The 24,070-nt window shown below is 36.2% G+C and overlaps 1 protein-coding gene across 1 annotated transcript; it reads right to left on the minus strand.

Moving 5' to 3' along the window:
- Positions 1–1,988: 1,988 nt before the first annotated feature.
- Positions 1,989–22,224, minus strand: LOC110111283 (probable trehalase). The gene is made up of 11 exons (XM_020843077.2): positions 21,608–22,224; positions 21,324–21,443; positions 20,534–20,649; positions 20,318–20,418; positions 20,096–20,205; positions 13,382–13,454; positions 4,520–4,690; positions 4,347–4,434; positions 3,299–3,410; positions 2,997–3,210; positions 1,989–2,393 (listed from the first exon to the last, which is right to left on the minus strand). The coding sequence occupies exons 1-11, from the start codon at positions 22,222–22,224 to the stop codon at positions 2,307–2,309; spliced, it is 1,809 nt and encodes a 602-aa protein (XP_020698736.1). The 3' UTR covers positions 1,989–2,306.
- Positions 22,225–24,070: the final 1,846 nt, after the last annotated feature.

The raw sequence follows: 24,070 nt of genomic DNA on the forward strand, positions 1-24,070 counted from the left end.
AAACTTCAACACTTATAAATATTTAAATGATGTTATGATCACATGATTAAAGTGATTCTTTAATGATATATATTTTCATGAGGAAGAAAATATATGTGAAAATATAAAAGAAAATTCAACATGCTCTTTAAAGGGGTTTTAAATCTTTCTTATTGCTCTTAGTCAAAGGAAGATAAAATCGCTTCTATTAGTGCAATGAACAAGATTATTTACATGAATGAACTATGCTATTTGAGATGTATGATGTTAAACTCAACCACCTATGATAGAAATTTAAAGAAAAGGACTCCTTGTGATTCATCAAATTGCCATTTTTTGCATGAATTAAAATCAAACTATACTCAACCACTTGTGATTGCATTCTATTTCTCGTTGGAAGAATATTTTGCACATAGGTCAGCATCATTACTATTTTTCTTTCCAAGAAGTATTTGTGGTTATATTTTTCTTGGCATATATGCTTTTCCTCACATGTTAATCTCACAAAACAAAATTACAATATGATGAAATTTGAAAACCCTAAATAGATGAAAAATATTACCAAACAAAGCTTTCAATAATCTTGATGCTTAGGATCAGTTCATTGAACAAGTAAAAAGCATTTATGTTTAGTTGTAAGAGGTTGTTTGGTTGGTTAAAAAAGGAAAACAATGTAAGAAATGAAGTGTAAAAAGAATATTTTATAGTTGTTTGGATGAGTGTAAAGTAAATGTAGATGATTTTTTTTGTTTTACGTAAAATGAATATAATGTGAAGTCCAAATATGGTGATGATAATAATGGTGGTCGGTAGTACTGGCCGGTGGTGACCGACGGTGGTGGCTGACAGTGGTGGTCAGCGGCGGGTGGCGAAGACCGGCAATGGGTAGCAGGGTGACAGTGGTGGCTGACGGAGGGTGGTGATGACTAGCAGATGGGGGTGACAACCGACAGCAGGTGGTGGCCAGTAGGTGGCGGCGGTAGTGGCTGGTGGATCGTAATGGTAGCCAACGATGGTTGGCTATGGCGATGGTGGTGGCTATAGGCAGGTGGCGGCGGTCGATGATTAGTAGTGGCAGCGGTCAAGCAAGCTTGCTTGCGGTATAAATGGTTCTCGCTCAAAATTGGACGAGTTTAATTTATCTCAAAAATGAACGAAATGATTAACACTACATTTATTTTAATTTAATTTACTTTAAATTTATTTTTCATCTAACCAAACACCAATATTTTCAAAAATCATGCATTTAAAATTCTTTGCACCCACTTTACTTTCAACCAAATATTTGAAAATCTTCGATAAATAAGAAGAAAAGGGTGTAATGTGAATCATCTATGCTTGAAGCACCATCAGTAGATTTAATCCCAAACGAAGCCTCAATTTATTTTAACTTTTTAAAACCTTTGGTTTTGAATGGATTCTTCTACTACAATCTATAATTGTTAGGTTAACTGTAGAGAATTTACACTCTTAGTATGTGCATTTATGTTCACAGAAATTGCAAATAAGTAAACTGAGAACATGAAATGCTAAATATTGCATTGAAATTACATAAATAACAACTAGATAGAGACTCCAGATACTTAGCGTCCAGGTCGTAGTGTAGATTAGAAGTTTCCCTCACTAATAGACTACTAGAAACCCAATAGCTTTAAGAAGTAAATAATGCAAATCAATATCAGCAAGTGGGGAAATTATTAGGTCCGGACACCAGACCTAAAAATAGGTCCGGATATCCAATTAAAATTTGCCACGAAGACTGCGCTTTACCTGCACTCTATATGTGCTTCAACTGTAATTTACCTACGTTTTACCTGCGCTTTTGACGCACTTGACTTAAAATTCTACAGACACGTGTACATTACACATGTCAATATTTCGATGGACACCGAACGTATCTCTACGTCCGGTGTCCGGACCTAATAATTTTCCCAGGAAGTGCCCCCATTTTTTAGAACTCTAAACAACGAAATAGCACTTACCCTAATGCAATAAACGAAATTGCTAAATGACTTATTTTAAATATAAAATAGAGTTTACATTAGGGAAGTTCCTGGGTATTCAAGCTTGAGCCCCTAACAATATACACAGATATAAGAAACATAGAGATAAACTTCCTTATATCCAGTATTCTTATTGCTAATCTTGATCTCTCTTACACATGTTCAATGTTTCAGAGGAAGAGGGCATCCCCATCCCAGTGCAAATTATTACTTCAAATAAAAGGGAAAAAACCATTGATTTTGAAAAATGAGATATTCAAATAGGTTTAATGCAGCATTCACCAACCTCTGGAAGTTTAATACAGCTCTGCAATCATGATTTCACTATTGGCATGCTATTTCCCTGTCACTGGGCCAGCCAAATTCTTCTAAAAGTGAGAGCACGACACCATTAGACCAACCAAAGCCAGTCTGCACCATGAATGCAACAATATAAATCCGACAAAAACTACAACGTTGAAATATGCTTTGGAGTTGCATGGAAAAATGATTTGAAGTGTTGCGTCATGGAGTATTCGTGAGAAGTATAAAGTTTAATGTCTTGGCTTTGTACGAAGATCCAACATGCAATCAGATAAAAAGGGAGGGTGAAGTATTCATAGGAGACACCAAGATTTTTATGTGGAAAATCCTAAAAAGAGGAAAAACCACGGGATCTAGCCCAATTTGAATGAATTGACTAGTATTTGCAGTAGATTACAAATGAGGCCCTTCATTGGAAGGAAGGTCATGGCATATAGAGTGTATTACATAGTGGAAATAGGAAGAATCACTATTGATGTATTTGTTTGGTCGGAAGGGCCATAGTCGGTGGTCGACGGAGGTCGGAAGAACTGTAATTGGCGGGTGACGTAAGTTGGAAGGATCGTAGTAGGTGGGCGATGGAAATCAAAAAGACCATTGTTTAGCGACAGAGGTTAAAATTACAGTAAGACAACAGAAATATTGCTACTTGGATCATGACAGTATGTATCAGTATTTTATTTTGAATACATTGACTAGCAGCTTTATTACCTTTGGTTTGTATACGCCTTCAGTTCCAATCTTTCCACAGCCTTCGACATCATATTTCTCATACATTTTACCACTGGTGTTATAAGCAGCATAATTCGTTCTTAACCACCTTATGGCAATGTCCTCTGCCAATGTCCAAGCAGCTTTCGAACCAGACTTGGAAAATCCTTCAATGATCATATGTTGCAAAGGAGCCCAACCCATTGGAAAATCCCTGCCGAATGAAACATCAATGGTTTTAATTAGATGAAGAGCCTCTTGTTGTAGGGAGGGATTCAAGGACCCAGATTCCAATAACTTACCACTGTTGCCCACTTTTTGATAACGCTGCTGCAATTCCAGCAGGATAGAGCAGACCCGATTTTTGAAAGCTTTGAAGAACTCTTTCCACCATAGTGCCATCTTCAACAGAACCTGAGATAATTTTTCTTGCTTCAAGAACAAATCTTTACAGATGGAAAATTTTATAGTTTATGCCAATTTCCAAAAGGCAATCATAGCAAACAAATAGTTTTGAATGGTTATTATTGTGATTGAATAGGAGCTCAGAATTAAACTTTCTCGAGAATTGCCAAGAATTTTTTATTTCTAATAATCAAAAGCATAAAAATGAATAATGTGCAACTAATCAGTTATCCAGCCCAAAAAGTTATCTTAATATCAATGCAAGAAGGTAACTAATAAACCTCTATAACATAGAATAAATCTGATCGTCGATATTTAGCTTTGCAGGTCTACAAAGTACTTTTTTAAAATATAGCAAAAATATAGAAAAAGTCTCTCTTTAGTTTAAAAAAATTATAAAATCAGCCCCAAATGTCAAAAAATTAGCGATGCTTTCACTAACTGAACAAGTCTAGTTCAGATGCATAATAGAACAGCTTTAAACCTCGATATAATGAGTCCATCATCTTGTGATATTGTGAATCTTAATCCAAGAGAATATCTCAAAGTACAAGGGAAATAGTATATTTTGTGAAAATTTCGAAAGAGTCCATGGGTCTAACTTGTAATTGTTCCCAAGCTAGTTGTGTATGTGTCCATAGGTGTTTCCAAACGACGAGAAAACACGAAAAAAAAAAAAAAAACTAATCCTGAGAACCCGCTCAATCAGACATGTCATTGTGCTGAAAACTAGTCCAATATAATCTTAAAAACCTCTATCATTTAACCTTGCACCATGAACTAAAGCAAAGCAATGACAAAGAAGCTAACATTATAGAAAAATTGCATAGATCAGCACAAATAAAAAAACTGCCAAAATTATCTCAAAGGGCTTCAAAAAGAACCATGAGTAAAAACATTTCCATCAAACAAATTGGCGCAGAGAGAACAGACTGAATGTCAAACCTGAGTTATGCCTCGAAGTCCACAATGGTATGAAATTTGATGCAAAAATTTTGTCATTTTGATTCCTAGCTTCAAATTGATGAATATACTGAAAATTAACAGGACGGTTACCTCCATCAAATTTGAAATTCAAATAAAATTTAAAAATCTTAAAGTGAAGTTTAGTAGAGCACCTCGCAGTCCCTGTTGCTAGTGTTAAGCCAGTAGTCAAGCCACTGGTTCATCTCTTTATTCCAGAAGATGGAATACATAGCAGACAACCGCGCTCTTGAAGCCGTCAAGAATTTATCTGAGGTTGGGATATCGCCGAGTTGTTTTGCAAAGAAAGCTATGTCAAGCTCCACCTGTTTCAGACAATTTCACCACAATCAAATACTGAAAGTCTGGATAGGAATTTTATGTCCTACAATATATCAAAGATGAGTAAGAAAAAAATTGTAGGTTGCTCAAGAACTAAAATGCCTTTGCCTGCAGCACCATTCCATCATGATTACAGATAACACATTCCAAGTAGGAAAAGGAATTCGAAGCACTTATGAAACAGTGAATGGACTTTTGAACTTTATTGCAGTAATTTCAGGGGATTCCAATGACTTTCACCTATGATTTTCAATTTCTAGTGCAAATTCGTTTACGGAACATTTCAAAAGAGATTTCTTCAACAATTGTAAAACCTATGACCTTAAAGTTACAATAGGATTAGCCAGTACCCTTCAAAATTGTAACGAACCTTACAGAGGACAACTCTACCAGTAATCCCAATGGGAAAATGCCTGGGAATGCTGAAATGGCGTTAAACAAAATTGGTTGAAGACAGAACTAGCGATAAAATCTTAAACGAAAATTATTCGGTGACAATTATCTAAGAACTGTACAAGTGTTACAAATTTTTATCAGTTAGTTTAGTTGGTATCTCGTGGAATCTGCTAGAGGAAATAATTTTTCTTATTTAATAGAGACCAAACATATATAATATTCTACTAAACATCATAATCAAGATTCAAAAATCGGATCGGAGATAGAACCAGAAGAAGGAGATTCAAGGTTAAATGGTTTGTCTGGGGTAGATCCAAAAGTTGAACCAGATGATATAATAATTATTAAAAAACCAGATGATCTAATAATTATGTAATATTTTTAAATAATAGATAATTATATAGTAATTAAGTAATAATTATGCAATAATAAAAATTTATGGTTTGAAAAATAAAATAAATATAATTTCTACAATAATATTTTTTTATAATTTTAAATTTAAATACCTTCAATTTTAAGTTTGATTCATATTTAATATAAATTTAATTTACATATTAATTTATATTATATGTTTAGATATAATTTACAACTATAAATTTTATGTCAAATTCATATTATAAATTTGAATCTATATGGCATTTATGTTAAATCATTTATTATTATTAATAATATAAATAATTCATTTTTATACTATATAATTAAATAAATAAATAAATAAAAATTAAATTTATAAAAATTATATATTATTAACTAAAAAATAAATCTTATTCATATTCTAAGAAATAATACTGTCATTGCCAGGTCCCAAGTCCTGGATGAGAAAAGCGAAGAGTTGTGTTAGATAGTCAACAACCAGCGTAAAACATATCAAATAATTATGACATTTATCCTTTAATACATTGTGTTAATGCTCGGGCATTCCATGAAAGCTATGAGTTGTATGGCCTGAATACAGTGAGAAGTGTGCAAGGGCCGCTGCATCGGCACCCGGATGCAGTGTTAAATAGGCAAAGGTTCCCATATCATGGATGGATATGTGCAAAGAAGTTAGTTCATGAAACTAAAATTAGGTTAAGATCGTGGAATGTTAGTTCTCTTACATGCAAATTAATATAATTAATTGATATTATGATTCATAGGAAGATAAATATTCTATGCATTCATGAAATTAAATAGATGGGAGAGAAGGCTAAGGATATTGATGGTTTAGGGTTTAAACTTTTGTATTATATTAGGAGTTTGTGGGCTCCGAAAATTCTACCCCATCCTCCCCCGCTACTTTTCTTCAGAGGATTTTTAACGGATTAAGTTCCGGGAAAAATTTTGGGAAGGTAGATGAGTTTGTAGATAAGACACTACCCATAGATTTCACCCTCATTTTGCGAGGACTTTATGATCTAAGTTCTGGTTCCTATAGGCGCAAGCCCCCATAATTAATTACCCCTCCCGACAACTAGAGAGAACTTTCAATTAAGGTTGGTCTTCAATCAAATACGAAGTATCCGTAGATACTAGACCTATCAATATTGGACCCGACCCGTAAACCTGACCCGAACCCGACCCGGAAATTTCGGGTTTGGGTTGACCCGAACCCGAAGCGGGTCGGGTTCGGGTCCGAAAAATCGACCCGTTTGCAAAATCGGTTCGGGTTGACCCGGAAACCCGAAATTGACCCGGAATCGGCTCTGACCCGGCTGACTGGCTGGCGGCTGCCCCGCTCTGCCCCACACCCCGGCTGCCTGGCTACCCCGTTGGCTTCCCCACTCAGGCCGCTCTGCCTGGCTTTCGCGTACCCGGGCTGCCCGCATCACGGGCTTTTAGGTATTTGGCAGTTTAGAGATTTGGTTTTTAAAATTTAAAATGACACCATCTGACATTGTTAACCTGCACCTAAAAACAAAAAAATTTTAAAAAAAATATATACCATACCTGCTCTCTTCCCCATCCCACTCGAGCCCTACGCCCACGACCCACGCACGTCGTCGCCATTCCACGCACATCCAACGTCGTATCCCGCATACCTTGGCAAATCGTCGCTCGTCATTAAATAGCGGAGAAAGGAAGTGTTCGGGTCTACCGTTCTTTCCCTCTTCCTCTCACGCACTTCTTCGTTGTTCGGCTTTGTTGCTTCGTAGGAATTGTAAAGATTGCAAGCGTTGCTACTTCGGCTCCTTCGTGTTGTTCAACTTTGCCCCTTAGACGACTCGCCCTTCTTGTTAGATCGGACGCTACAAGATTTCGATCGGAAGAAACCTAGGGAGTTTGCTGACTGTGAGGTAAGCTTTCTCCTTATCCGAGCGCTTCTCCGGCTCCTTAGTCGTTGTTCGACTCCGCTCCTTTGACGACATTCCCTTCCCCACGGATCGGAAGTTACGACATTTTGGCGGGAGCGACAAAGGGAGCTCGCCGACTGTGAAGATAGCTTCCTACCTATCCGCGCGCTTCTTCGGCCCTTTGTAGCTGTTCGATTTCGCTCCATCTCCGACATTACTTCTTGTCGGATTGGGAGCCACGACATTTCAATCGGAAGCACAACGGAACCCGCACGCTGCGAAGGTAACTTTCTGCCTTCCGCGAGCTTCTTCGACCAAATCCTGCTGCCGAATGAGCCCTTAAGGCGGAACAATTATTACGTCCTCCGAGCTGACGCAGAGAAACCTAAAGTCAAAATCCCGCTGCTGTACGGAGGTGTACCTAGTTAAGGTACAGCGTGATTTTGCCTGCGACCTAGTTAAGGTCTACTGAAATTGCGGACGATGAACCGGTGACTGAATCGGTCGCTACGGTTGTCACTCCTGTTGCTGCTGAAATTGCGGACGATGAACCGGTGGCTGAACCGGTCGCTACGGTTGTCACTCCTATTGCTGCTGAAATTGCGGACGATGAACCAGTGGCTGAACCGATCGCTACGACGACTGAAGCCTATATCTGGAACCAATACCAAAATAATCACCCCCATGTTGGCACACTTGGCCAACCTTCAGACAAATATGATTATCTCGTCTATTATAAGCCCCCTGCTTATACATCCCTCCCAAATTTTGTCTGCGACCGAATGTTAGTCGATCGGACCAAATAAAACTTCAGGCGAAACAATTATTACGTCACAGCGATATCAAAAGAGAAAAACCGAGGATTGATTCAGCCCTGAGATTCACAGCGATATCAAATCCCGTTTGAAAGGATTTAGTATAAATCCTGTTTAAATCCAGCATAAATACGGCTCAAATTTAATTTAAATTGTAATTAATTATAGGTAATCTATACTTAATTATGAATTAAACAAAATTAGTTTATAATTAATTTTAAATTAAATATAATTGATTATAAATTAATTATGATTGATTATAATTAGTTCAAATTAATAATAAATTAAAATCAATTAATTTATAATTAATTATAAATTACATATAATTATTTATTTATTTATTAAGTATAATTAATTATAAATAATTTTTTATTAATTATTAATTAAGATTGCCTTGCCTCGACGCTCGTGACGAGCCGGTTAACAACTTATACATGCTTTTCTTTGCGTGGTATGAGGAAACCCTGTGCGACACTTGCGACGATGAAGGTAAGCAGCCCTTGACTTCAAAATCCTGTCATCGGTGTGTGTGACGAGCCGGTCAACCACCTATACAAGTTTTTTTTATCGTAGTAGGAGAGAACCCGATGCGACACATGCGACGAGGCAAATATGCCCGGTGCATGCTTTTCTTAGCGTGGTCGAGACAATTTTTAAGTACCCGTACATAGCTCTATACCTGCTGAGAAACAACTGTTTTTCTCTTACAACAGGTATATTTGAAGACTCATACACGTTTTTCTTAGCATAGTGGGGACGAAGATTTTATGGCCGCGATGTTCTCGTCCGAGGACACCTATCATACATGTTTTTCTTAACGTGGTGGGAAGGCCTAGTTCCTCGTAGTTTTTCCTTAAACGGGGGAGACACCGGGAGGCTGCCGAAATTTCGGGTGAATATAAGTTTGCGCTTGAACCTAATTTTGATTCAAATGACTTGTGAACTTGAACCTTAACTTGTAATCTAAATGATGAATAAAAGGCTAAGCCCAAGTAAAATAAGATTAGGCTAGAGCCAAATTCAAATCAATTTGAATGCAACTGAACTTGTAAAGACTTCAGAAGACTTTGAACAAGAAATTTGCACTGTGGACATGCACTTGAACTTAAACTATATAACATCAAGTGGGACTTGTAAACTTGATGAACTTAAATCTAGATGAATATGAGCTTAAACAATCACTTACACTTGAACTAAATATGAGATTATTTGAGAATGGATCATAGTGGTATTTTTAACTAAGCATTAGCTCTATGTGAGCTGAAGTAAATTTTAATTTATCCACCCTGACAAACTGTTATAGAGAGTGTATGGATTTTTCTTTAAGAGTTTCATAGTTGGATTTCATTTTTAAATATATTAGAGTTTGAGATTTTGAAAAATTTTGAATTTCAGGTACTTGGGATGGCATTTTGAAATATTTGAAATTAACCTCTCCGGTTGAGATATGTATTCAACACGGCCATCATTGGGGTGTTTGAGGTCATTTCTATTTATAAATTGAACCTTGTCGACTATATTGAGCTGTCGAGAGAGGATTGGCTTCGTTGTTGGCTTTATGATTTTGTTAATGAATTTTCTTTGTTGGAGGCCTTAAAGGCTTTATATAAACGTATTAAATAGATATTCAGGTCGATACCCTGATCGTATATCTGTTTCATAGTTCGAGCCATATCGACTTTTATCTATTCATATAGAAGGATCGGGCTTGAACTATGTTCATTTATTGACCCACGCAGCATCCCTAGACGTCACGTGTTTACCCATAACAAGCTCGTCGGGGCTCATACGGGTTTTATGATTGCACTTTTCTCTTTTATGTACCTATGTGCATATATATTATAGTGCATGTGAGGAGGCATTTTGGGATATTTACAAAAACACCTTTTGTCCACTTGCATGGATGTTGCGGATCTGGTGGCGTGACGTCACGCTTCAGCGGCCCATGATTTTTACTACTTATTCTCTACTTTTGCTTACAGGTGAACCTTAGCGTTGTCACCTAATTCCCACGATATATCTTTTTGTTCTAATGTAAACTCCCTTTTCTCATTCACTGAGAAGTCTTTCTAGGGCTCATATAGGGATTAATAAGCAGCTCTTTAATTATGTTATCATCATCATTTTCTATTATTGGCTTAGATAAAGAATCAATCATTTCAATCTCAGATAATTGCATTCTTATTTGTGTCTTATATTTTGAAATCAGTGGCCGCTACCTTGAAAATAATCCTTTTCAGAGTCTCCAGTAAAGTGGATTTGTATAAGATGTAGCCTCCATAGTTAAGTAATTAGCCTTTGAGATAAGTTGAGGTATATGGGTGCTCTTGTCGTTCCTGACTTCTTCAATAAGAATAATAGTCTGATCGTCATGAAGGCATTAAAGGAATTTACATTTTCTTGAAGAAACTTTGGAACACTAAGAAGTTTAGTTTGAATTTGCTCAAATATCTCTTCCATTCTTATAAGAGGTGTCCTTCTCATAGGAGGATTCAGTCAGAGTAGGTACTTATATTCCTTGGTTGAGCAACATCGGCAGAGGCGGTACCATAGCACTATAAATGTGCATTGTATATTGTGCAGCAATGTTAGACTTCGAAGATCATTTGCACTTCCAAGGCCTATAGATGTCAGAGATGTTTTCTCTCAGACAAAAGGCAAAGAAGAAACTTTGGAACACCATGAGGTTTTAGTTCGAATTTCTTCAAATATCTTTTCCATTTTGCCAGGAAGAAAGGTGTCCTCCTCATACAAGGGTTCTCTTCAAAGAGTCAGCCGATGCTATTATTTGTCATATGCTCTTGTATATTTTTGTATCCACAGGGGTCTTCCACAGCGTGCACACTATTGTTATCCACAAATGGATGTTATCCACAAATGGATCATGTTTATTTACAGGGACTGGTTGTATTCAATACGGTCTCATGAAAGTATTCGTAGAAAAGTCATTATTCCTGCATCATATCCACCTTTTACCAATCTCAGGTGGTCTTTATGTACTTGTTGGCAGTAGCAAGTTGTACACAGCCTGTTGGTGTTAATTGCAAAGCATCGCTGCATTCAATATATCTTATCTTGATGTGATTTATTCTATGTATGATAGGTTTCCTCTGTTAATTTTAGGTGCCTCCATTTCAATCTACAAGAGGATTGCTGTTTACATAACAAGTTCTCTCTTGTCACCAAAAGGGGTAATTAATCACAGGGGATTACCCCCATGAGAAGCTTTTAATTAGATCTTAAAGTCCTTACAAAATAACATTGAAATTTTTTTGGGTAGTGTCTTATCTGCAACATAATCTATATTTTAAAATTTTGATCCAAAACTCTGTCAGTTGAGCTCGATCATAAGTTTTTACAGCCCACATACGAGTACTTAACTCATGGCTCACACACAAAAATGTTATTTACCAAAAAATGCTAGCTTAAGTGGTTTCCTTTGAGGGACATATTGAGTTAAATATCTCATATGCCCTACAATAAATAATAATATCCTAGGAAGCATAAAATGTCTCCATTTTTTGATATATGGTACTCTCCTCCCCAAAACGAGTCTAGGACTCGATCATGAGTCGATAAATTTCCCTGCATTAAGACTTTAAACAATTTGTACACCAATCTATCAAGTCTAATGCATTGAACATTAATGATCAGATGAAAATCCTTTAAAACACAAACAACAATACTGATCTCCTTAAAAGTTATTTGATTCATGTCTAGGCCATTAGATCTCAACAAAAGAGAACAAGTATCCTTAAGCTTACTTGGCATCCTAATCAGCTAAGGATATCTAATAGTAGTGAACTCATGGATGTTAGTTAAACTACTTAGATGACATGGCATTCTAACCCTTAGTCATTGTAAGATTAGAACCATCAAGCCGACCAAAGATAATGGAATCATAATATCTTGATCAAGCTGACCTCTCTACCCATGTCCCAAATCGAATAAATCACCTAATCCATAGCATAATAATGTCCTTCAAGTTGAGTGTTTTTGGGCATCACAATTGAGATATAATTAATCATAAGGCTTGCACCAATGGGAAACCTTGATCCACCATATTTAATTAAAATTTTGGAAAATCCAAATTGCTATCCAAGAGAAATATATAACATATTTGAATAATATATCTTCTAAATTTCATGATGCTTAGCAAACACTTCTCAAAACTCTGAATGAGAATAAAATTTGGACAAGTCCGTAACCATATGAATACCTTTCAAAGCCTATACTAAAGTAGGAGAACAATATTCTACCTCATCAGGAATAACTCTTCCAACTAACTTAGATCCTAAATAGGGTCCATATGACTCAGAGGGCAGAATTCTTCTCTCTTTATCCCTTTGCCTTTCTCTTGCTCTCCAATGGTTGGTGGAAGGAGAAATGAAATGTAAGTGGCTTATAAGTAGGACGACGGCAGGACAATTTAGTTATTTTCCATTTTCCATCTCATAATAAGACTTCAATTCATACAACAAACCAATTACAATATCAACACAATGCTCCTAAATTTATAAACAAAAATAGGCATAAAATACTAAACTAATTATTGAGCACCGATGAAAATATTCACAAAAAATTACCATATGAATCTTGAAAGTGCAACTGTATAAGCGTATGCCATCATAGTGTGCCACAGTTAAATAACTCACACAACATGTTACACAATTAATAATATGCACAATAGGAGGGTTTTATGTACGCTCTTAAATTATATGCATAAATGTCCAATGAATTAAACACTTGGAATTTGGCACTGGTGAGCTTATGAAAGCAACAAATGATCAAACATGAAAAACTAAATTTAGAAACCCAAAACACACATACACTCAGTACATAGGCATATTAGATCATTATGGTAGTGAGTATCATATAAGGAAATACAATGGAGATTTTAACTGATTTTTCTAATGCTTTCTTTTTAAGTAAAGAAATATTTAATTTGATCCACATATTATTGTTATGTTACCTTGATAGCCTTTCAGCTATGCACCTACCAATTTTACAATGGTAATAGTACCAGTACATTTACATTAGATTAGTATGAATAACTTATGATAACTTCAACTAATTGAATTCCAATGGCTCATTACTCTTACCTCCATTTTTTTTTATTACATTTGGATTTCTTCTGAAATTTTAAGAAATTAAGGGTAATCAAATATTTGAGGAGTTATTCAGACAGCACCTTATACAAGAAAGCATTCAAGTCAACAGGAATGATCGACGTCGTTAATAATGTAGTCAGATCAGAAGCATTACTGCAAGAAAACAAATATATAATAAGATCATGAAAAGAAAAACAAAAAAGCCAGTTGACTAGAACTCGTCATAAGCTACATATTAATTTTTGCCTTTTTATACATGCATATGGACATATGTATATACAATTATTCTAATTTCTGAGAGAGACACGAACAAACATTCTTGAATGTATCATAACTTCATCAACAGTTAGTTGAGTTAAACTTACAAGTAGTGTAGAAGAACATGGCATATTCTACATTTTGATTTGTGCCTATTTATACGTGACTATGGAAGTATAAATATACACTCATGTTAATGTCTGACAAAGATAAGAATAAAATATTGTTCTCTGCATGACAACTTTGTCCGTGACTGATACAGTGAACATTGATAAAGCAAGACTTGGAAAAGGTATGAATAGCTCTTTATACATTTCTTTACTAAAATATTTAGCTAAGAAAAATTCTTATAGCCATGTGACGTTGAAATAGGCTCAAGGGTCAACATTGCGTGAATAAGAAATTTGTTTACAATAATACAATAATCATTTATGAGATATTTAAAATTTAAATAGTTACTTATGAATAAAGTTTACAAGTTTTATAATAAAATGTTGGGAGAGGGCACTTTAACAACGGCTTAGAAATTGCATATTGTTATTGTAGAATCAATTTGATTAATTTCATGTCAAAGTATCTTTTATATAGGTGGCTTATCTGTAAAGCAAATAATGTAAGAGTATGGATAGCTAAAAACAAAAACTACATATCATTTGTATTTATCTTAGGAGGCATTCAGGTGAGTATAATGAGAATTGATTTGAGCAATGTTAAAAAAAAAAGTTTGCTAAACATATGTTTAATTTGCTATAGTTCTGTATGATGGAATGTCAACTTCTATTTATAATTGTAGTGACAAAAGAGTTCTAAATTACAATAGGATTACACTTTCACTAAAAAACTTGTATCCTTTTATATTGGTTATGGAAATGCAAACTGATTTTAAAAATCATGGTACATTGGTATGCCATCTGCAAATAATATAACTCAAACTGGGAAACCTTTTTTAAAAAAATGTTGTTGCTATAACAACAACAAAAACATCAAGCCTTTATCCCACTACGTGGGGTTGGCTACATGAATCCTTTTCCTCCATTGTGTCATATTAAAAGTCAAATTCTCATTTAAATCTAATAAAAAAAGATCATTTCTAATATTTTCTTGTTGACCTCTGTATAAAGCACAAAGGAAACAAAAAAAAAAATCAGACTAACCTCGTATCCATCGAGAAGCCGTCGAATCCAGCAAATCCCGTGCGTCTCAGTCCGTAAATCCCGCAAAATCGCTGTAGCACGGCGCCGTTCCGGGATGTCTGCGGAAATCCTGCGACCAGTCCTCGATCCCACTCCTATTTCGGGTCTTTAAATACCGAGCAAACGGGGCTGAAGCATCGCAAGCCTCTCTCGATCACGACACTTCTCCCATAGCCTCAAGCTTCAACCCCGTCTCCCTCTTCCGACTGAGGCCAGACCGATCTCCACTGTCGGCCGACCTCATTCCCCCGCAAGCTCTCTACCTCTCCGGACTCCTGCGTAGCTCTTCGAGGTTGTTCGACCGCGCTCCATCTCCGACTTTCCCTTACTGTCGGACCGGAAGTTACGACAGTCTGATCGGAAGCAACTCGGGAGCTCGCTCGGCCGAGAAGATAACTTCCTCCATTTCGTGCGCTATCACCGGCTTCTGCGTGGCCGGTCGACTTCGCTGCCTCCGACCCCGTCGTAGCTGTGCGACTTCGCTCCCATCGACGACTTTCCATTCCCGCCGGATCGGAAGTTAGGACATTTTGAATTGAAGTTGGGTGGTTGAAGTGGAGGAATGCATCGGGCCTATTGTGTGATAGAAAAACACCCCTCAAAACTTACGGGAAAATTCTATAAGATGGTGGTGAGACCTGCAATGCTTTATGGCGTAGAATGTTGGCCATTAAAAGAGAAGCATAAAATGAAGTTGTGTTGTAGAGATGAGGATGCTCAAGTGGATGAGTGGCTTCACTATCAAAACACAATGTGAAACAAGTATATACATGAAAATGTTGGAGTAGCTCCAGTGATAGTTAATATTAGAAGAAAGTAGCTTTAGATGGTTTGGTCACATAAATGTCAACTTTCGATGAGTCAGTTAGGAGAGTAGATATATTAGATTTTTTAAGAAATATATAGGTAAACCTAAAAAGACTTGGTTAGAAAGTATTAAAAATGACCTTTCTTTATTAGATTTAATGAGAATTTGACTCTTAACATGACACAATGAAGAAAAAGGATTCATGTAGTCACCCCACATAGTAGGATAAATGTTTGATATTATTGTAGTTGTGAAACTAATAATAATAGACAATTCGTTGGAAGAGTAAGAGATACGTGGGTATGGTAAATTGAAGTATGTTAGCTCTACTCTATAAAAGAATAAAGATAAAGATAAGGAAGAGAAGTCTAGAGTTAACCAAGAGGTTTAAATGGTGCAGTGCCTTATGAACACTATACAATAAAACAAAACTATTATTACTTGAAGGAAAACTTAATAATAATGCAATTAGTTTGCAATAGTCTGTGGATCAGAGTTTTAAATATAAAGCGAACAACTGATAGCCATTCAAAACATGGAAAGAAATGTGAATCTTAAGATATATGTGGAAAAACTAAAGATGATGTGGGCTCTGAAAATTCGCACCCCGATTCCCCCTCTTTTGGGAGAGTTTTAACAAATTAAGTTCCGAGGTAAAATTTTCAAAAGGTAGATTGGGTTTGAAATAAGACACTACCCAGAGATCTCACCCTCATTTTGCGAGGACTTTATGACATGAGTTTTGGTTTCCTATAGGCGCAAACCCTTATAGTTAATTACCCCTCCCGATAGCGAGAGAAAACTTTCGATTAAGGCTAGTCGTCAAAAAGATGCTTAGAGAATACGTGGTATCTAGTGTATAGTAGCAGCATGAGTTGATATTTGAAAATTTAATATTTAAAATTAAAAATCCACCACCTAGTATTTAAAGCGAATGGTGGGGAGGATGAATCATGGACACGATCAAAATCCCATGATTCTATCATCTCGGGTCATCATGGTCCCTGATCTACTTTGTCAGAGGAGGTAGTCGACCAAACCTGACATAAGGATCCTTGTCGACAACCATGGATTACGTCGTCCAATGTTACCTTATAAACCTGAGGTGAGTATTGGTCTAAGGGGACAAATTTGAATCTACCTTAGTTAACAGAGGACTTTATGCTCTATCAATCATATCATATTAATTCATATATCAAGGATTTAGTGTCATTGGGGAGCATACGGGATCTGGCCATGACCATAATTTAGTGGTGTCATTTAGTGGCAAACCACCTAGTTTAGAGGGCCTTGAACATAGCCATTTACCTACAGTGACATTTAGAAGCAAAACCGCCGGTTAAAGGACATTTTATACGTCCTTGCTAGCAAGAAACTACTTGAGAATAAATTCTAGTGATATTCTCGATCAAACATTAGCTCTTTGTAAATTAAAGTTATATTTAAATTTGTCCACCTCGGCAAACCGTTGCGGAGGGTGGATGAGTTTTGCTTTTAAGCATTTTGGTGATTCATTTTAATTTCAACTATTTTAGGTTTTTGTAGTTTGTGGTATTTTGGATTTTTTTGGGCATTTGAGTGGCTTTTTAAGTGTTTGTGAACTCCTTCAGTTAAGATTTTCTGTCAACACGACATCAATGGGGTACTTATAGGCATTTTATTTCACTGATTGAACATTATCGACTATGCATACTTATTGACATAGGATTGGGTCCATTGTCGGTTGTATGCTTTTACTAATAAATTTTATTGGTTATAGGCCTTGAAGGCTTAAAAAAAACGTATTAAAATTAACATCTCGATCAACGTTGTGACTGTATATTCATTTGATAGTTCAAAATTTATCAACTCCTATCTACTGTATATAATGATCGGGCTCGAATTTGAATTTATCATTTGACCCGTGCAGCATCCTCAAACATTGTGTGTTACCCATAACATACTCGTTAGGGGCCCATACAGGTGTATATTGTTACATGTATATGATTAACATGCTTGCATGTACACTTTCACATTTGTATGTATACATGTTGTAATGTATGTGTGGGGCATTTTTTGAATATTTGAAGTTGGTCAATGGTGCATGTAACTGTCATTTGAATGCACACAACACTTTATTTGAGAGCTTGTAGACGTCTTATATCTGCTTGTATGAGTGTTGCAGATCCTATGACGTCGCACTATGGGTTGCTCGTTTCTTTATGCAGGTAGACTATTGTGCATTAACTAGTCTCCTGTTATAACTTGTAGGTGCTTGCATTTGCTACACGCCGTACATATTTACTTGCAAAAGGACGATGTATTTATTTTCCATTAGATATTTGCTGACCGTAAAGGCACCATATCATTTTTTTCTTGTTGTTAATCATTCCCCATAGGTGTATCATTGTGCATACAATACGTCCCCCATCATTGTTAGCAGATGTTAGTGTTTATTGTATACTATGTTGCATATGTTTACAAGGAGTTCTGTTATGCTGGTCACATATTGTCAATTGTTGCTCGTAGGTAAACTACTACGTGAATAAGAAGTTTCCTACTGTAACTCGTAGGAAATCATATGCATTGCACATATGTTATTCTTACTTGTAGATGATGTGTTGTGCATATCATGGGCCTTATGCTAACATATGCAGACAAGTCATTGAGGATGTAGACTTTTTAATGCTGCTTACAAGCTATAGTACTTGATGTAACTCTTCCACATCTGCTCGTAGGCAAGTTACTATATGTTCATTTGCAAATTGATTGATATTGGTATCAAGGAGATTATTTCCTTTATAGCCTTGTTGCACCCTTTTTTTATAGACATTCTATATTCTTAGTACACAACCGCTAGGATGTTGTCACTACACACTCCTTGTTGTTTTCTTCTAGACATACCATGTTTATTATGCTCGTACAAACATTCTACAATAGTTCGTAGGTGCTTGCAACATCTTCTTTGTCGTCAGTTGCATGCAAACTAATGTGTTCATATGCATGTCGATGTTGAGTATTGGTCGAGTTTCATTGCATGCATGTTGCATTGCATGTATGATTCAATGTGCCAATTCATATATTGATATTGAATGCATGGTGTTGTTGCATTTGTTGCATGCTGCCAGTATTTACTCCATTCATTATGATCGATGCTCACCAGCATTTGCATGATTTATGTATATGATATACATATACACTACTTGATGTTTGCGCTTATGGATAGAGGGTCTTTTGTAGCAACTCATAGAAGCTTGTATTCTTCTATCCCTTCGTTGCATTTATTGTATATCCCTCATGCTTCATTTGTGAGTATCTCTTTTAATTTTATTGCTTGCAAGGTCAGTTGCCTTTGTTTGTACTTTGACATTGATGGTAAATGTGATAATAAAGTGTTTTCACATTTACCATATGTCATTCGTATTCATTGTATGTTGGCTGTCGTCATTTGCGAGAATTTGATATGTATTCATTTACAAATTAACTGACATAGATGGTAAGGAAATTAACTTCTTCACAACCTCCTTATTTTGCTTATATGGATGGTGCACTTGTTGCACAAAATCTGTTGACTAGTTATCATATTTATTGTGTGTTGATTTTCACCACCATCTAAACAACTCTTTGTGCACGACGTCGTTAATTGGCTTATGATGTGAGTGATAAAGTTAGCATCGTTGCTAATTGAGATTTGCACTCATGACTTCTATGAATAAGAAGTAGTTGGTTGTATTTGAAGTTCTTTATTCAACATAAGCTGACATAAGCTTTATGTTTATTGATTGATGTTCATTTGAATGTTTTAGATTATTGATTGGCATCTTATATTCCGAATTTTATCGTGCATTTGAAGGGTCCATATTATCATTTAGCATTTGCAATTTAGAGTGATCATTCATTTTCTTCTTCACGCTCTCCAACTTTGTAGACTAGACTTCTTAGCCTAGTCCCTTTGCTTAGAGGAGGTACGTAGAGTGTTTTGAGCTTTCCAACATTATTCACCTCTCAAGGGATAATTTCCTTAAAGTGTCGTGGAGTTAGACTCATGACTATGAATACGTTGTTTGATATTGACAAGCTACATATTATTTATTGAGAAGACACAGTGCACCTTGCTCATGTAGCTAGAGTTGTAGTTATAGTCGTAAACTGAATTTTTTGCCTTCTTCTTCCCTTTAAACAAGCTCCGAGTAGAATATTGTGTAGAAGTACTGGCTGATCTTCTTGGATTTGACAGGGATGACCTCATCTTCTTATGTGTCGCTCCCTAGGTGAGACACGGATCTTTTTTGTTTTAGAAGTGGTGGTTGTTTTGGGAAGAGTCGGTATTGTTTTCTTTCTCCCTCTTTGCTTCTCCATGTTAATAGGAGTTTGTCATTTTTTATTCATAAAAAATTTTCACTAATTCATTGTACTCATTCAATTCATGATATATAATCTTGCAAATAGAATAACATATATTACATATAAGAGAAGGAGGATTTCTTTCAGAAGTAATAAAATAATTTTTACTTGAGAAATATTGATAGAAAGTGGTTGAAATGACAAGCTGATACCTCATCCACCGAGAGCTGAAATCCCATCCAGTTTCCGCTCCTGAAGCAATCTGAAGGTAGAAATTTTCTTTATCAGAAGAATTTAGAAGCTTGGAAGCTGTCTCCTCATCCTTCAGAAGAATTAAGAAGTATCAATTACCGGAAGCATGTTTGAATAGGTTTAAATATTTTGTATTCATGACAGATATAATCTAATAGAATAGAAGCTTAGTCATAGCATACGTTTGTTGCACTTTCTGGTCTAGGTTTATTCCACATGGCAAAGTACCGACTCAAAGAATGTTCATGACCTTGAAGATCTCTAATCATCACTTTATGGATTCCTTTAATATCATATTTATGAAGAGTAAGGTTAAAATGTAGTATTAAAGGAAACTCTTCATGTGAAGTAAGCCCTTGGAGCAACTATAATAAAAGAGCAATACAACTTTGTAGTACCTGAATTCCAAAAGGTATGCTCTTTTACTAGTGAAGGAAATGACTTGTTGACAAAAGCTAAATCACCAGTTTTCATGTAGATCTCCATTACCATTGAACTCAATAGCGGAGGTTGGCTGAAGAAATTCATAGAACCAAAACTTCAGTTATGGTGATACAGACATGAAAATCTAAGAGCATTTACGAAGTATGTTCTAACGTTTAGTGAACACAATAGATCTACTTATAATAAAGGAAATGAATGCAATAAATTCAAGACATTGAAGAACTTGGTGATTTGGTTACAAATTTTGCTCTAATATAATTATTAAAGAGGTAGATTCTAAGAAAAGATTAGAATTTTGAATTTGACTCAAAGATTGAATATCGCTCAAAAATGTGGGATCAATTTTTAGTTCGGATTAAGCTTGCATGGAAATCAATGAGGATACTAATAGGTTGTATAGAATTGAGATTAAGATTGGCTTGAAATGTAACTGGATGTATCTACAAGTACATGCAGCTATTCAATCTTGATAAATGTTTGAGCAAATCTAAATTTGGTCAAGCAAGCCTTTGAGTAGGCCAAGCTCAGCTCAAGATCAAATTGAATAGCTTTGATTCATTCAATCTTTAGAAATGTTGGACAAGCTCAAAGCTCAATCATTTGCAGCCTTGAAAAATTTTAGAACTAATTTTTTTACCAGCATTTTAATAATCCAATTAAGCCAACTATGCCGCGATGCAAAACAGCAAAAAAGCAAACATAAAGAGTTGTGAAAATAAGCGAGAATTCATGTCAGAACACCACCTGCGATTTGTATAGTAGGCCCTTGCACCATTTAGCACATGGCCATAAACATCCATTAGCCATAAAAGGTTGTTCACAATAGCTTTGGCTGTGTCATACATTTTGCTTACCATCAAGCCCCTACACGACATCAAAAGGCCCAAAAGAAATTTTATAAATCAAAATAGGAAAAAAAAATTATGTACAAAAAAATCAAGATTAAGACTTTTCTGATTTCTGCCCATAATTCAAAACAACAGAAAGTTTGATAAAAATAACCCAAATAATAAGAGAAAGACACAAACCTAACAATCCAGTAAGAATCCCAATAATAGAGCTCCCTGAACACCCCTCCCGCAATGATCATGGGCTCCGGCAAGGGAAGTAGAGTGTGCCTCTCCGGCCGCTCCTTCACATCATCGGACACCTTCCTGCTAAGATTCTTCCACAAAGAATGCACTTGCAGAGCCCAAGCCCTAACCACGGAGTTTTCCACCTTGGGCAAAAAGCCCTCTGGCTCCGGCTCGAAGTCATCGGGCTCGGCGTACACCAAATCGCTGCCGGCCTCTCCGAAATAGCCATCCAAGAATCTCTGCAGGTAGGAGGCTGGAATGATTCCGTTAATCCTAGGGAGCGTTGCGAAAGCGGCTTCTGTAAAGGCGAGATCATGCTTGAGAGAGAGATCGACGTAGAGCTTGGAGTTGAAGGATTCGGGGCCTAGGGTCTTGAGAGCGTCAGATTGGAGGCGCTGTAGGAAGGCGATGAGAGGGTTAGAGGGTTCCGGCGGGCTGTCGGCAGCGCAATCGCCAGCTGCTGTAGAGGCGGAGATTTCTAGTAAGAGAAGTATGGAAAAGAACAGAAGGTAGCAGAGGTGGGAGACCTTGAAGGGTATTTTCGGAATAAATATTTTTGTAACGGCCATCGGCGCGCCTTGTTCGAATTCTATCTAGCTTATCGCCTTGGCGGGGCCGTAGCCGTCGTTATATAAAGGCCCGTTGTTTTTTTTTTTTTTTTCAATTCGTTTGGGCAATAAAAATACAAAAAATAATAATAATAATAAACTAAAAGTTTTTTTACTAAAAAATTATTTTAAAAAATAATAATAAATTATTACCAACGAAACATAAGTACAATTTTCAGAAAAGATAATATTAGAAAAGCTTGTTTTTCTATGTTTATTAAAAACAAATTTTGTAGTATTTGATTTAATTTAATATGATTATAATACATATTTTATTTAACTAAATATATATATTACACTAATTTCGTAATAAATTAAGGCTTAGTAGGAGACAATTTTTTTACTATTTTCTAAAGAAATTTTGCTAGTACAAATTTTTTTTACTAAAAAGTTACTTTAGAAAGTAACAAGAAAATTGTCCCAAACAATCCTAAATGGTGGTCGGGTAGACCAGCGTCAGTCAGTGGCTAGGCGGAAGTTCGACTATAGACGAGGAGGAGTTTGGTGATAAAAGAACTCTAGTTTCTCTCCCTTCATTTTCTTCTTTCTTTTTTTTACTTGAGGCGCTTTCCACGAGGAATGATGAGTCTATTTATAGTTTTATGAGGATGATAAAAGTAGTAAAAATGAGAGAGATTAAGGATGAGTCAGGAGTGATTTGAATGGACGGTGGATGTTGACCCCCTTGATCGTTGATCATTTTTAGTGCATTTGCATGTCTTAATTCACAGATCACAATTCGACGATCTTGAGCTTGTTGGATTTTTCTCATCGAGCCACTCGATTTGAGGCAAATCACTTTCTAAAATCGTTTGGTCATTAAATTTATGGTTTGAACTTTCCAAATGGGCTTCGGGTGTTCGATTTGAACCCATTTGGGCTCGGATTGAGTCTAATTTGGTGTTGTTGGGTACATATTTTTGAGACTATCAGTTCAACTATTAGTTTGCTGAAATTTGAGTTCGGTTGGTCCCATATTTAATTATGAAAGTTTCTGACTTGATTTTGCCTCAAGATTCATGCACGATCAGGATAAATTTTTTATGACATATCAATGACTATTTTTCTTTCCTACCATTCAAATTTTATTAGAAAATAGTTAATAATATATGGTAATCTTTGATCATTTTCCTTATAACTCAATTTGTGCATTTATTTGGACGTCTCTTTTTCTCATAGATGGAGTATTTAGGCAACTCCTTTTTGCTCATATAATGTCCGTTTTCCACTAATCTTAAAGCATATTCAAGAATTTTAATACAATTTTGGCCCTTAATTTTTTGCCCGGTCGTTTTCTCAGCCGGTCAAAAGAAGTGCTGTTCTGCCGTTGTGGAAACTTCAGTACGAGCAACAAATGGAAGAAGTCCATAGAAACCATCCGCAGTTGAACGAATGACACGCCAAGCTTTTTCTTCTTTACGACTCTGCGACTGGAACTCTGCAACTGAGCGCAGGTGATTCCCAATGTCGAATCATCAGCGAAGCCAACGGAAGCAAAAGACCGACAACAAGAGACAAAATCCTGTTGCCTGTATTAGCCCTGCAAGTGCTAACAATGGAACAGCTATTAAGCTAACTGGAATGCTTCAGTCTTTGGCCTTTAATCTGTCATAAACTATTATGACTTGTTGTATCCACTAATGCTTATTTATGGCTTCTGAAAAATCGTCCTTTTAAAGCAGTGATAGCAAAGGAGAAAGCTTCAGCCGCCATGCATGGACGATTAGCTTAGGTTATGCACTTCTTGAGTTTCTGTCAAGATAGGATACTGAGGCAAAAAATGCACAAAGATTGGTCTGGAAAGAGA

Source organism: Dendrobium catenatum, unplaced genomic scaffold, assembly GCF_001605985.2.
Source record: "Dendrobium catenatum unplaced genomic scaffold, ASM160598v2 fragScaff_scaffold_1165, whole genome shotgun sequence".
NCBI lineage: Eukaryota > Viridiplantae > Streptophyta > Magnoliopsida > Asparagales > Orchidaceae > Dendrobium > Dendrobium catenatum.

Excerpts from the sequence above, each read along its gene's own strand:
- LOC110111283 (XM_020843077.2), bottom strand. The coding sequence starts at position 22,224 with ATGGCCGTTACAAAAATATTTATTCCGAAAATACCCTTCAAGGTCTCC. Across the intron at positions 21,444-21,607 it reads GATTCTTACTGGATTGTTAG|GGGCTTGATGGTAAGCAAAA; the intron begins GTTTGTGTCTTT and ends GATGTCGTGTAG. Across the intron at positions 3,211-3,298 it reads TCAAAAAGTGGGCAACAGTG|GGATTTTCCAATGGGTTGGG; the intron begins GTAAGTTATTGG and ends TTCATTCGGCAG.